Source organism: Diabrotica virgifera, chromosome 7 (assembly GCF_917563875.1).
Source record: "Diabrotica virgifera virgifera chromosome 7, PGI_DIABVI_V3a".
Classification (NCBI taxonomy): Eukaryota; Metazoa; Arthropoda; class Insecta; order Coleoptera; family Chrysomelidae; genus Diabrotica; species Diabrotica virgifera.
Window position 1 is genome coordinate 111,938,859 of NC_065449.1, and position 14,600 is coordinate 111,953,458.

At 32.4% G+C, this 14,600-nt stretch overlaps 1 protein-coding gene across 1 annotated transcript; it reads left to right on the forward strand.

Moving 5' to 3' along the window:
* Positions 1–13,072: 13,072 nt before the first annotated feature.
* Positions 13,073–14,134, forward strand: LOC114324563 (general transcription factor II-I repeat domain-containing protein 2A-like). The gene has a single exon (XM_028272424.1). The coding sequence runs from the start codon at positions 13,073–13,075 to the stop codon at positions 14,132–14,134; it is 1,062 nt and encodes a 353-aa protein (XP_028128225.1).
* Positions 14,135–14,600: the final 466 nt, after the last annotated feature.

Genomic DNA, 14,600 nt, shown 5'->3' on the forward strand with positions numbered 1-14,600 from the left:
GGTTTTTCCAGTACGGAGTTTTTATTTCGTTTTATATTAGCTTTAATTTTGGTAATAATAACTTTTTTGTAAAATCTTATAGATTTTGAGTCATTTATGAAAAATCGGTAAAAAACATGCAGTTTTCTCACGAAAAATTAAAATCTTTGATCTTTAATAACTCAAAGAGTATTGATTTATTTTAATATCTTTATCTAACAAATTTTGCTTAGAATTTGTCCCTCTATCGAATTTCTAATTTTCAGGGGATATTTCTAATAAAATAGTTTTCAATCCCGAGAAGGGGCGGCATCCACCCCCAGGGTACAAGCGCAAGTTGACACCATGTAACCTTTGTTCCTTGGGATATCCTCTAACCACTCACCAGTTTTCATGCAAATCGATGAAGGTTCAACGAAATCGGAGGTAATAGCTCATATCCACCTTCAGTGACTGCACTAACTCTTCTTTAAATATTAAGATATGTCAATTGGTGATTTTATTGTGGTATCCAAATGACCCTTTAAGTGTCATGTATGAATGATGTATCTTGGTCGTCTTTATTTTGTATCAGATTTTCAGCTTCTTTAATAATTTTTTCATTGCTAAATTTTGGCAAATCTGTTAATAACACGAAAACGTTGATAAATAAGTCGATAAGATTCCAGACGTCTATTCAGGTCTCTTATCAGAGTGTCGATTATAACATAGAATGTGTGGATTTTTATCTCATCACTAGCTGAAAAGTTTAGTTACTACTAGTTTAGCAAATTTAATTTCTCTTTCTTATTTCTTTATGTTTTATTTGGGCACAATTGTTTGGCTTCCTTGCGGTAAAGTAATTTGAAAGAGATACTCTTTAATGACAGAACCTAGATTCATAATTTTTATATACAAATATTTTTTGTACATTATTTTTGCCGCCCTCTCATAATGTGCCGCCCTAGGCAACTGCCTATATTGCCTAATGCATAAAGCAGCCCTGCAGCTAACTATATTTGATCAACACTTATATTCGCTGTGTGCAAGTACTTGAAGGGGATACGAGAAACGATCGTGCGAGTATAGCGAACAAATCTTGCAACTTTCTTGACATATATATTTCTTAAATAATTCATATTTTTAATTGAAATTGTTAAACTGACGCATATTTCATACCTACTCTCATTGAAGAAAATGGGATTTCGCAAATGATGTGTTATAAATTGTAATAATTTTATGTTGCTCCACTATTGATATGATATGCAATTATTAAAGTGAATTTAATTAATGGTATTTTGCTGGTAGTACAATGTTTACCTTTTGATAACATAACCTCAACCTTACTTTTTCTTCTTATTCTTTTTTTTTGGCTATGGCCTTGATAATTATCCAGTAACCAGGACTAATATAATTGGCCAATATAATTAAAAGTGCTAAAAATGTTGCCGAGCTATGAAACCAGGTGTCGCTGTTCCGAACTTGCACGGTCCCAATATAGTCTGGGCTGATTATCGGAGAATAGGCCATTTTTGGGAAAAGTTATTTACCAGCAATTTTATTGCTGGAATCGAATTATAAGATCCTATATATTAATAATATAGGTATGCAAAGTCCTCAGATAGTGTGCTACTTTTTTTATAAACAAAATGGCGCCCGAAAATCGTGTTTTTTTCAATTATTGCTCTATAACTCCGAAGATTTTAATTTTACAACAAAAACACTCAAATAAAAATTCACCTTGATTAAATTCTGCATAGGGACGTGTTTTTCCCGATCTGCTCCGATGAAAATTTTCCTCGGAAAATGCGGGTTTTCTTTACAAAATCTTTAATTTTCAAATGAAGTTTTAAAAAGTAATTATTTACCAATAATTAAATAATTTGGTGACTTAAAAGCCTTCTTGGTTTAGATCATAGTTCCAGAAGCTGATAAAAATTAAACGAATATTTTAGCAACAATTCAATTGTAAATTAATAACTTACGGTCGCGATAATAACCAAAATAATTATGATACACCGATCAAACTTTGAAATCTTATAAAGATGAGATGCCTATTTAACATTTTGTCGACAAAATATAAATTTTTTTTTTGCATAATCTTTAAATGTTTAAAAAAAAATAGTTATAAACAAATTAACGTTTCTCAGAAAGTTTTTTATATTGTAATTTTAAAAAATATTTAAAATGCGCATTTCAAATTTCTTGAAAATGAATGCTTTAAAACTTTTTTGCAACCATTTGCAAAAAAGGTATGAAACAGCAAAGTAAACATACGATTACTAGGGTGTTTATAATTTTTTTTATATCTTTCAAAGCGTAGAAGTGAGTTTAAAGTACAAAATGTAAAGTAAAGTAAATGTACAAAGTAAAAATGTAGCTAAAATTTTCACTCGCAGCGACGACCGGCCGCGCGAGACGTACACTTTTATAAATAATATATGCTGCGTGTCAGTCGCTTCGAGTGAACATTTTAGCTCCGACTCTGTATCAGGAATACTTTTGCGCTAAAAATTACAAAAAAAAGTATTTTTAATCTTTGATTAAAATATAACCATTGCACTAATTTTTTACATACTTTGTGGGTAATTAGATTGTACCATAGACTCACTTTTAAGCTTTGAAACAATTAAAACAAATTATAAATAACGGAGAAATCGTATATTTATTTTTCTGTTTCATAACTTTTTTGCAAATGGTTGGAAATTTTTTTTAAAGTATTCATTTTCAAGACCTATGAAATACGCATTTTAAGTATTTTATAAAATTAGAATATAATAAACAATTTCTGAGAAATGTTAATTTTTTTATCACAATTTTTTTTAAATATTTAAAGATTATGCAAAAAAATAAAAATTTATATTTTGTCAACAAAATATTAAATAGGCATCACACCTTTATAATCTTTCTAAGTTTGATCAATGTCTCATGATTATTTTGGTTGTTATTGCGACTGTAAATTGTTAATTAACAATTGAATTGTTGCTAAAATATTCGTTTAATTTTCATCGGCTTCTGAATTTATAATCTACACCAAGAAAGCTTTTATTTCACCAAGCTATATAATTATTGATAAATAATTGCTGGCCCAAAAAATTTATTTGAAAATTCGAGATTTTGTTGGGAAAACCCACATTTTCCGAGGAAAATTTTCGTCGGAGCAAATCGTAAAAAACATGCTTCTATGTAGAATTAAATTGGGGTGAATTTTTATTAGAGTGTTTTTGGTGTAAAGTTAAAATCTTCGGAGTTATATAGCAATAATTGAAAAAAATACGATTTGTCGGCGCCATTTTGTTTATAAAAAAGTAGCACACTATCTGCGGACTTTGCATACCTATATTAATAATACATATGATCTTATAATTCGATTCCAGCAATAAAATTGCTGGTAAATAACCTTTCTTTGTACTTTACTAATTAGACCAGCGTATTATAACTACTTTTTTTTCAAATTTAAAGATTATGCAAAAAAAAAGAAAAATTTATATTTTGTCGATAAAATATTAAATAAGCATCTCATCTTTATAATCTTTATAAGTTTGATCAGCGTATCATGATTATTTTGGTTATTATTGCGATCGTAAATTGTTAATTAACAATTGAATTGTTGCTAAAATATTCGTTTAATTTTCACCAGCTTCTGGAATTACAATCTATACCAAGAAAGCTTTGATGTCACTAAGTTATTTAATTATTGATTAATAATTACTTACCGAAAACTTTATTTGAAAATTAGAGTTTTTGTTAGGAAAACCCGCATTTTCCGAGGAAAATTTTCGTCAGAGTAAATCGTGAAAAACCTATCTCTATGCAGAATTTAATTGCGGTGAATTTTTATTTGAGTGTTTTTGTTGTAAAGTTAAAATCTTCGGAGTTATAGAGCAATAATTGAAAAAAATACGATTTGTCGGCGTCATTTTGTTTATAAAAAAAGTAGCACACTATCTGCGGACTTTGCATACCTATATTATTAATATATAGGATCTTATAATTCGATTCCAGCAATAAAATTGCTGGTAAATAACTTTTCCATGAATTTTGCTAATTAGCCCAGAGTAATACTAATAATTAATATGTTTTGCTAATAAATGTATACAAGGTGAGTCGTGAGGAAGTTGTACACGGTCCAACCTTGTATAGAAGACCCTACGGGAAATAGCATATAATCATTAAAAAGTGTCTGCTCCGAGTTTTTAATAATATATATGGCAAGTTGTGAATTTTGACTGAAATTTCTATTTGTCATAACTTTTGAATGGTAGGTTCAGAGTATCTCATGTTTTGATTAAACGTTACACTATTACCTTTTAATCAGTCAATTAATTCAAACTAGAAAAAATTAGGTTCAGTTTAAAAAAATTTGATTCAGCTTAAAAAAATTAATTTCAGTTTGAAAAAAATTTGTTCTTTTGGTTCATATAAAAAATTTAACCCTGTATAGTAAATTTAAGTTTCAGGAACATATCAGAAAGAAAATTGAAGAACTAAGGACGCAATACAAGAAGTTATATTGGTTATTGGGTAGTAGTTTAAAACTGACAATCCAGAATAAGGTATTGGCTACAAACAAATGCTCCAACCAGTATGGTCCTATAGTTTACAGTTACATATGGGGCTGCACTAATATGAATGACTATGCTTGCCTTTACAGAGTCCAAAACCGAATACTAAGCAACATAGTCAAGGTTCCATGGTATATCCGCAACAACGACCTATGGGGAACTTCGAATAACAACAATTAAAGGAAAAATAAAGAAAATTGCCAAGGGTCACCAAAACAGACTCCACAATCATACAAACAAGGAAGTATTAGAACTTTTAGATAATCCAGACCTAGGCTGCAGGCTAAAATGCACCAAACCTTTTGAACTAGTGTGATAGTGATAAATGTAAAAATTTTAGTTTATATTGGTGCAGTGAACCCAGCCACAGCGACAAGAGTGAAGTGTGCAACAGTAATTAATATATTCTAAGGAGAACCGTTGGGAATAATTCGGACAGTAAAGTAGCAGATTAAGTTAAATATAAAATCTTGGTTAATCTTAGGATTAGCAGCATTGCTAATTAAATCAATAATAAAATAATCCTATATACGGTTTTTTGAAAACTCTTTACAAATTAAACAGAGTATTAAGAAATACTTTACACCCTTATCACATGCAACCAGTTCAACAGTTCCATTTAAAATATGAAGTTTTACGATCACAATTTGCTAGGTAGATTGCAATAGCTATTTGTATAACAAGGGAGGAAAGTGCTACTTTTCCTCCCGAGAATGAAGTTTACTGCTCGACGCGTAGCGGAGGGCAGTAATCATTCAAGGGAGGAAAAGGCACTTTACTCCCATGTTATACATATGGTTTTTCCACCTTCCTCAAATTATTAACAAGTCATTTTTTCATTTTTACTTTATTTATGTAACTAACTAACAAAATTTATTAAAACTAAAACTAACAAGTAGGTACAATATAACTGTCAACTGTCAAATATAAGTCAAATTATTAATGTAAACATTGTTAAATCAAAATAACAATTTACTGTTTTTTACCATTCTGCCAAATACAGGGTGTTTTATAAATAAACGTTAAAATGTATAGATACTTACGTAATAGAAAATAGATATTGTACAGGGCGTCAATAAGTTATATTTCATGAATGAAATACCATGACGTCACTTTTACTTTTCCTCCCTAGGGAGGAAAAGTACAACTTTAGTCCCTACAATCAGGTCCGGAAAAGTATACTTTCGGTAGAGGTAGGTGGAAAAATATGTTTTTTATTTAGCTTAATGCCTCGACAACGAATGGCCATTATGGTTGATGATTGTATAGGACCCTATTTACTGACTAAGCCCAATTTACGAGAGATGACATAAACAACTCACGAAACTCATATATTTGGGCAGAAGAAAATCCCCATGCTATTCGCTAATCTCGTTCTTTCATTAATGTACCATGTTGTTTCAGAACGTTGGTTACCATCATAGATATTTTAATTTTATTTACTGCCACCCTAAATAGCATGCTTGTATCAACACCACACCAATCCTACAAGTTCTTAAACCAGAATCTCGTTTGCACTATAGATTTTCAGTGAATTTTTGGATAGAGGTAATTGACAGAAAACTAGTAGGCCATCTTTTTCTCTAATTCACCACTGACAGGTGCTATATACTTAATTTGCTTACAAAATATTTTGCCGAATCTACTAGCCAATGTAGCCACCTGAGATATTTAGGTAGTTTATACACGACTGGGTATTACCACATGTCTCAGCTGCTGTTCGTCAACATCTTAGTGCATTTTGTGGAAATAGGTTAATAACTAGGAACCCGGAGGCTCCTAGAATATTTTTCTATGAAAAAAAAAACAAACTAATTTTTGAAAACTGGACCTGATTTGTTTCTAGTTTAAATACATGAGTTGATTAGGTGGTAGTCGTATAATTTCTGACCAAAACGTGAGACACATCGAATTTACCGTTCCAAAATTATGACGAAGAGATATTTCAAAATTCACAACTCCCACTGTATATTATTCAACACTAAAAGCAGACACTGTTTAAAGGTCGTTTGTTATTCCCAATAGGGGCCTCTTTACGAGTTAGTACCTAGTATGTACATGTACAGTTCCTCATGACTCTCCCTGTATAAGATTTTTTCTACGAGCGTGCAAAAATGTCTACTTTCGCGCACGCATTTTAGTTTAGAAAGTTTTACTTTTCCGCACGCGTGTTACTTTTCCGCACGCGGTTTACTTTTCCGCACGCGGTTTTTACTTTTCCGCACGCGTATCCACCGTCATGGAAACCATGATCGTCGGCATGCTAACTAATTATATTGAAAGTTTGGTTTTGACAACATTGTCAAAGAATTAAGTCAACTTTTTAACAATTTTATTATTATCAAATACAAAATATGTAATTTTAATTATATTTATTTATTATTTACAATGTTTATATTGAACTTACAACTGAATCCTACGCTTTTTTCTTCAAATATGCTGTTAACTTAAAATAATCGCCTATATTGACATTTTTTTCAATTTTTAATACTGACTTGAGCATGGAATAGCGGGACCACAAAGTATTTGGTTTGCAGATTTTGGATAGACTAATAAAATAAGCCAAAAACACTCCTTCTTTTAAGCTATTTACACTTTTTTCTTTACACCAACTCATAAAAATATTGTATTCTTTCTTGTAAATGTTTGCTGATTTTTCCGGTAACAAATTAAGATAATTGAAAACGTCGAGGATAGATGGAGGTAGTTCTTCGTCACTTGATGCCATCTAAATCACAGAATTATTTTTTAATTCGTAAGTAAAGATAAATTTTAAAGTGTGTGACGTGCTTCTTGACAATAATTGCTTTGTTTGACATCGTTGCTATGCCTTTAAAATATTAAAACCTGTACATAACAGGTATTTAGGCACCGCATTGAATTTAATTCGGTGTTATTAGATCGTCGTCGTGCTAACCAATTATATAGAAAGTTTGGTTTTGACAACCTTGTCAAAGATTTAATTTTTGTATGTATTTTTATATTAATTCAATTAATTGATTAAGATTTGGTCATTTTTAAATGCTCGTAGAAAAAATATTGTTCCTAACTCTTGCAGAAAGTCTCTTTTTCCACACTCGACTGCTTGCCGAACTCCGCTTCGCTTCGTTCGGCAAACTGCAATCGCGTGCGGAAAAGTATGACTCTCTGCACTTGTTAGGAAAATAACTATTTTATATATTATAATCTCAGATAACATTATGTTGATAAACTATTTGCATTCATCCCTATTTAATTAAGAGCAAATAGTTCATATACGCAATATTTGTCTAAAAATAATACAAATCAAAAACTGAAGAAACAAATCAGTACATACTACTCGAAATGCCGGATCTCATGCTGTTATTGATGTAATTTCAAGTTGAGTTGATCATTTAATTTAACACGCTATTTGTCAGGCTCATAGATACGTCAATTCATTAGAGAAAAAGGTCAACTAATTTTATACATTTTTATTATTGCTTATGGATGCTTCAGAAAACATTAACACATTAACCAAAAATAAACTTGATAGACGTATATTAATATACATAATATGTACACCGCTGGGCAAAAAAAACCTAGACACCTACAGTCCTACATCTCTGAAACTTTAATACATAAATAAAAAAACACTATGATTTTATTTTCCATCAAAATGAAAATACATTTTTGCGTTACGTGATATTCATATCAGCTCTTTTGTAGCTGGAATATTGACTGCGCCACTCATTTTTACTGCGTTTAGCGGTTTTTTATTGTTGTATCAGGAGTTCTTCAAAGTTTTTTACAAATTAAATATGTATACGAACTTGAACGTTAAGCGTTATAAATGGTCGCCTTTGTCACATATCGTCCAAATGGTCTAGTAGTTACGACACTAAACTTGCGATAGAGCAATTCAAGTTCATATCCCAGCAATCCCAATATTTTTTTTAAATATATTTCTTTGTATCCATCGAATGCACACTACATTTGTTTCTATTCGGAATAGATTAAAAAAGTATTGGGATGACTGGCAAATGAATTCAAATCGCCCGATTAAGTTTATCGTCGTAACCACTAGATCATTTTGGCGATAAGGTTAAGTGGATTATACTTTTAGAGCTCGATAACTTCTAAAGCGTATAACCGATTTTGATCACTAAACATCAGTTTGAAAGGTATTGACTAGTAGTATCTGATGCTCTTAAAATTAAATAATATGATATCTGAAGATAAAGGATTTAGTGAGCTTGTAAACCCGTTCTTTTTCATATGAAATGAATTTGATCACATTCATGAGGTCTTAAACTCTACTTGAGGTAACTTAAAAATTCGAACTTTTCTACAATTTCAGGTTTACACCGTTAGATGCGTCTGAAGTCCTTCTACTAACGCTCAGATATTGGCGCAATTCGTCTGTGGAAGTTTTGAGTAATTCTTGAAAAACCAAAATTAAATTTTCAAATTTAAATTTTTAGTTTTTCGGCTATACCGTGTGTGTGTCCGATTCTGAAGTAGGTCGAGTAGGGCTTAAAATACCGAACTAAAATCTGAATACCGGTATTTGATATTTGAAATTTGAAATATCGGAATACCGGTATTAAAACCGGTATTATTACTAAAAAATTCACTAGTTATATTTTTACTTACCTCAGTTGTTATATTGACTTGTTAACAAATAATATATGACATGCAATATTTGTGCTATAAATTCTTCTTAGGTTAGTTAACTGCTCAGACTTTGAAAATACCCAGACATAATGTCTCTCCCTTTAAATATGGTTTGACGTATTTCTGCGCTTTTTCAAAAAATCAGTAGTTCAAAAGTTATTTAAGGTGGATAGTTTTATATGAAAAGCACTGTATACTGTAGTGCAGCCATATTCACTACGCGGCCCGTGGGCCGCATGCGGCCCTCGGAGCGATTTTTCGTGGCCCTCAGACTGCTAGGCAGTAAAACAAAATTTGCGAGTTATAATAGGTTTTTTAAAACAGCATCAAAACCAAATAAGAAGAAAAATTAGGGAGGCTAAAGAAACCTACTTCTCTGAAAAATGTAAAGGAATAGAAGAACTGCAAAACACATATGACAACTTCAACCTACATAAAAAAGTCAAAGAACTAGCCGGAATAGGATATAGAAGAACCTCAAATATATTGCTCGACAAAAATGGAAATATTAGAATGGAGACAAAACGAAAACTACGACGATGGAAAGAGTATATCGAGGAACTATTTCATGACCAGAGAGAAGCTAGTACATCCGTAGATAGCCAAACGGGAGATGTAGGCCCAGAGATAACCAAATCAGAGGTTAGTCAGGCAATAAACTCAATGAAAACCAATAAATCTGCTGGTCGAGATGAATTGCCTAGCGAGCTGATAAAGTTGGTCAACGAGAAAAACCTGGACATAATAGTAGAACTGTTCAACGCTATCTATACTACAGGAATCATCCCTACAGAAATGTTGACATCAGCCTTTGTGTGTTTGCCAAAGAAGGTGAATGCAAAAGAATGCAGTGACTACCGAACCATAAGCTTAATGTCACATACCTTGAAAATTCTATTGAAAATTATCCACGCCAGAATACACTCTAAACTGCACTAATTAGTGACACTCAATATGGGTTCCGCAATGGTATGGGTACCAGAGAGACATTATTCTCCTTCAACGTGCTGACACAGAGATGTTTGGATGTTAACCATCCTCTTTACGTCTGTTTTATAGACTACAATAAGGCGTTTGATAAAGTAAAGTATGATCGACTCATGGAAATCCTAAAAAATAAAAACCTAGATGAAAGAGATTTAAGACTAATAACACACCTCTATTACAATCAGCGAGCAATAGTAAGAATTGAAAAAGAAACATCTGAAGAAATGGAAATAAAAGAGGAATCAGGCAGGGCTGCATACTATCACCTCTACTATTTAACGCTTATTGTGAAGAGGTAATGCGAGAAACTGTGGAAGATGAAACAGTCGGCATAAGAGTAAATGGAGTCTTAGTTAACAACATCAGATATGCAGATGATACAGTAATAATAGCCGATAGTTTACAAGACCTGCAAACACTCATGAGTAAAATAGTAAGGTGTAGTAGGGAGTACGGACTCTCTCTCAATATCAAAAAGACAAAATTTATGAAAATTAGTAAAAACAACCATAATACTAACGAAATCTTGATAGTAGAGGGCCAGCAGATCGAAAGAGTAAAAAAGTACACTTACCTAGGAACACTTATAACAGAAAATAATGACTACACTGCAGAAATAAAAGTCAGAATCGAAAAAGCACGTTCTAATTTTATAAAAATGAAAAAGGTCCTATGTAGCAAAGATTTAACATTAGCTCTTAAAGTACGCTTAACAAAATGTTACGTCTACAGTGTTCTATACTATGGAGTGGAATCATGGACGTTAAATGTAGAGACAATGAGACGACTTAACGCCTTTGAAATGTGGACCTATAGAAAAATTATGAGGGTTTCCTGGGTAGATAGAGTTACAAACAATGAAGTACTGAGAATAATAGGTAAAGAAAAGGAAGTTGAACTTACAATTAAAGAAAAGAAGCTACAGTATCTCGGATATGTGATGCGTGGCGAGAAGTATGGCATCCTACGACTCATAATGCAGGGAAAGATAGATGGCAGAAGAAGCATCGGAAGAAGACGAATTTCATGGTTGAAGAACCTGAGAGAGTGGTTTGGATGCAGCTCGAAACAACTATTTAGAGCTACTGTCTCAAAAATTAAAATAGCTATGATGATTGCCAACCTCCGTAGCGGAGATGGCACCTGAAGAAGAAGAAGAATAGGTTTGTTCTAGCAAACAGTCAAACTAGTCAGAAACCGTCAGCAAACAGTTGGTCAATGAGAGAACATAATACAGTCATCAGTGCTATCCCCTCTACTCGCGCTGGTCCACTATTCGCTGATGGTTTCAAACCGTTTGAAACTGATGCTAGAACAAACCGAATATAATTATGTATGTTTCTATTTATGTATTTAATCAGATTACAGTAGTGTAGAGCGGCGCCATGCATTGTACTGCATTTCGCATTAGTCATCTTTACCCCCACTACAGTGGCACTGGCCGGCCAGTAACTGCTTGTCTTGTCATCAGTTCGTAAATTCCACGGCTTCGCGCAATCGTACTTGATCGTACTTGCGACACTGTGTCAGGTGTTTGGTTGTTCGTTAATTCTTTTTGAAAATTTGCGTATACAGTGCTAGTCAAAAGTCCGTACCCCCCCTCGTATCTTTTGAACGGTTATACCTATAATAGTGAAATTTGGAGATAGGAAATAAACGGACGTAAGTTTCTTAACTAGTCATGACAGGTGACGTAATAGTGACAGATGACTTTACAGCGCCACTGTGACAGATAATTTTAAATGGGACCTTATGGCAAGTGACACCTCGTTTGAAAGGTATTGAAAATACCTATTCAGTCATACTAATATTGTTTAAGTTTAAGCTAATTTTGACGAATTAATGAAATAAATATAAAATTGTAGTTTCATTTAATTAATTCAAAATTCAAAATTCCGCCTATGATTACTTGTCAAAAAGGTTGACGTTGACGTAAAAACTACTAGAGAATCGAAAAACGTCAACTTTTTTGACAAAAAAACCATAGGCGTACATTTGAATTTTTATTAATTAAATGCGAAGCTACAATATTATATTTATTTAATTTATTCACCAAAATCAAAATCAACTAAAACACAAAAAAATTAGTATGGCTGAGTAGGTATTTTGAATACCTTTCAAACGAGGTATCACTTGCCATAAGGTCCCATTTAAAATTATCGGTCACAGTGGCTCTGTAACGTCATCTGTCACTATTACGTCACCTGTCATAACTAGTTAAGAAGCTTACGTCAGTTAATTTCCTCCATCCAAATTTCACTATTATAGGTAAAACCGTTCAAAAGATAAGAGGGGGGGTACGGACTTTTGACTAGCACTGTATAACTGATATTCTGTGGTGTGTATTTTTAAAACTTTTAAGTGAGGTTTTTTACCTCAAATTATTTATTTAGTTTTGTGTTTATTAAACTCTTGTTGTTGAATTTTAAATTAGATATGGCAGTAGTGAACTCAAATAGTCGGAAACGACAACTGGAAGATGAAAACCGTAAATTTCAAGCCAAGTGGGAGGAAGAATTATTTTTTACAAAAGGTAAGAATGGCCCTATGTTTGGTATGTCGTGAAACGGTGAATGGAAACAAACGTTATAATCTGAACAGATACTACACTTCAATCCATTCACAATGTGAAGAAGAATTCCCGAAAAATTCCAAGATCCGAGAGGAAAAATTGAATTTTTAAAAAAGTTTTGCTTGTGAACGTAGTTCTCTTTTTAACGCAATGAAAAAGAATGAGATTACTACAAAAGCCTCCTACCAAGTTACAGAAATTTTAGCAAAAAAGATGAAGCCGTTTTCTGATGCAGAAATTGTAAAAGAATGTGTTGTCACAGTTTGCAAAACTTTGTTCTCACAATTTGCTAATAATGAACAAATATTAGATGAAGTTTCAAAACTTCAGCTGTCTGATTCAACGTGCATGAGACATGAACTTAGCAGCAAATATTGCCCTTAATCTTACCGATGAACTGTATAAAAGTAAATATTTTAGTCTTGCGCTCGACTCGTCCACTGACATAACGGCAATTTCTCAACTGCTATTGTTCGTAAAGTATGTATCGAAGGATTGTGTTCTTAAAGAAGATTTTTTGGGAATGATTCCTATGACTGGACAAACTCGAGGTATTGAATATTTGAACACAACAGTAAATTTTTTTAACGAGCATAGCATTGATTTGATAAAGGTTTTTTCTGTGTGTACTGATAATTGCCCATCAATGTTGGGGCAAAATATAGGGTTTGTTCAACTGTTGAAAAAACACTTGGGAAATGATAATTTATTGAGTTTCCATTGTATCATTCATCAAAAAAGCTTAGCTGCTAAATTTGGTGAAAATTTCAGCTGTGTTATGAAAACACTTGTAAAGATTGTGAATGTCATAAGATCAAATGAACTAAACTACAAAGAGTTTCAAGAATTTTTGAAAGAATTGTCGCAATATGGGGACATTATTTACCACACAGTAGTGAGATGGCTGAATAAGGGTAAAGTTTTGGAACGTTTCTTCAGCATTCGACATGAGATTACTCTGTTTTTGGCTACAAAGAGTAAAGAGTTTCTTGATATTTATAATTTTAGTTGGCGGCTTAAAGTAGCGTTTCTCACTGATACAATGAGCACTATGAATGAAACATTGACCAAATGGCAAGGAGACTACAATAACATTGTAACGAAAATGTTGAGTAGTGCATTTTCACTGGAGCAGAAGCAAAATATTATGTATATTGAAGAATTTTCAAATGAAGATTATTCCAGCTTTCCTTCCGTTAAAGCACTGTTTGATGAACAGTCAGATGAAAATCAAAAGATTTATGACCTACTAAAGCTGTTAGCAGACCTAAAGGATGAAATGTCTGTGAGGTTTAGTGACTTCAGGAAGTTCCAAGAACCATTTCGCTTGGTGGAAAATCCATGGGCAATAACAACAGCAAATGTAGCTCATCTTTCTATTTTTGGATACGAAGCTAGGGATTTGAAAAAAAATTAATCGATATTCAGAATGATACAGAGCTCAAAAGTATTTTTGAAGAAAAAAAAAGAAGGAAAAGCTCACTATAAGTTTTGGGTAGCAGTTGAAAATGACAAACTTAATTGACTGTGCTCAGAAAATTTTGTGTATTTTTGCATCTGCATAATATGTCTGTGAATCTACATTCAGTAAGCTAAAGTTCATAAAAAAGAAGTTTAGATCTAGGCTAACTAGTGAGAACGTTGAAAACATTTTGAGGGTTTCAGTTTCTTCCCAACCTGCTAACAAAGATGCCATTCTAGAGAGCTGTAAAAGATTTTGCCCGTCGACTTCAAAGAATTAACAAATTCAGGACTTGACATTCCTGGCGTCAAGTAAGACATTTTCCTACTTTTTACATGCAAAACAGTCCATATAATTTATAATTATATTGTATTTACGTAACTTGTAATAAACTTATGTTATAGTCATATAGTTTTAAAGT

Coding starts and splice junctions, on each gene's coding strand:
- LOC114324563 (XM_028272424.1), top strand. CDS start 13,073: ATGAACTTAGCAGCAAATATTGCCCTTAATCTTACCGATGAACTGTAT.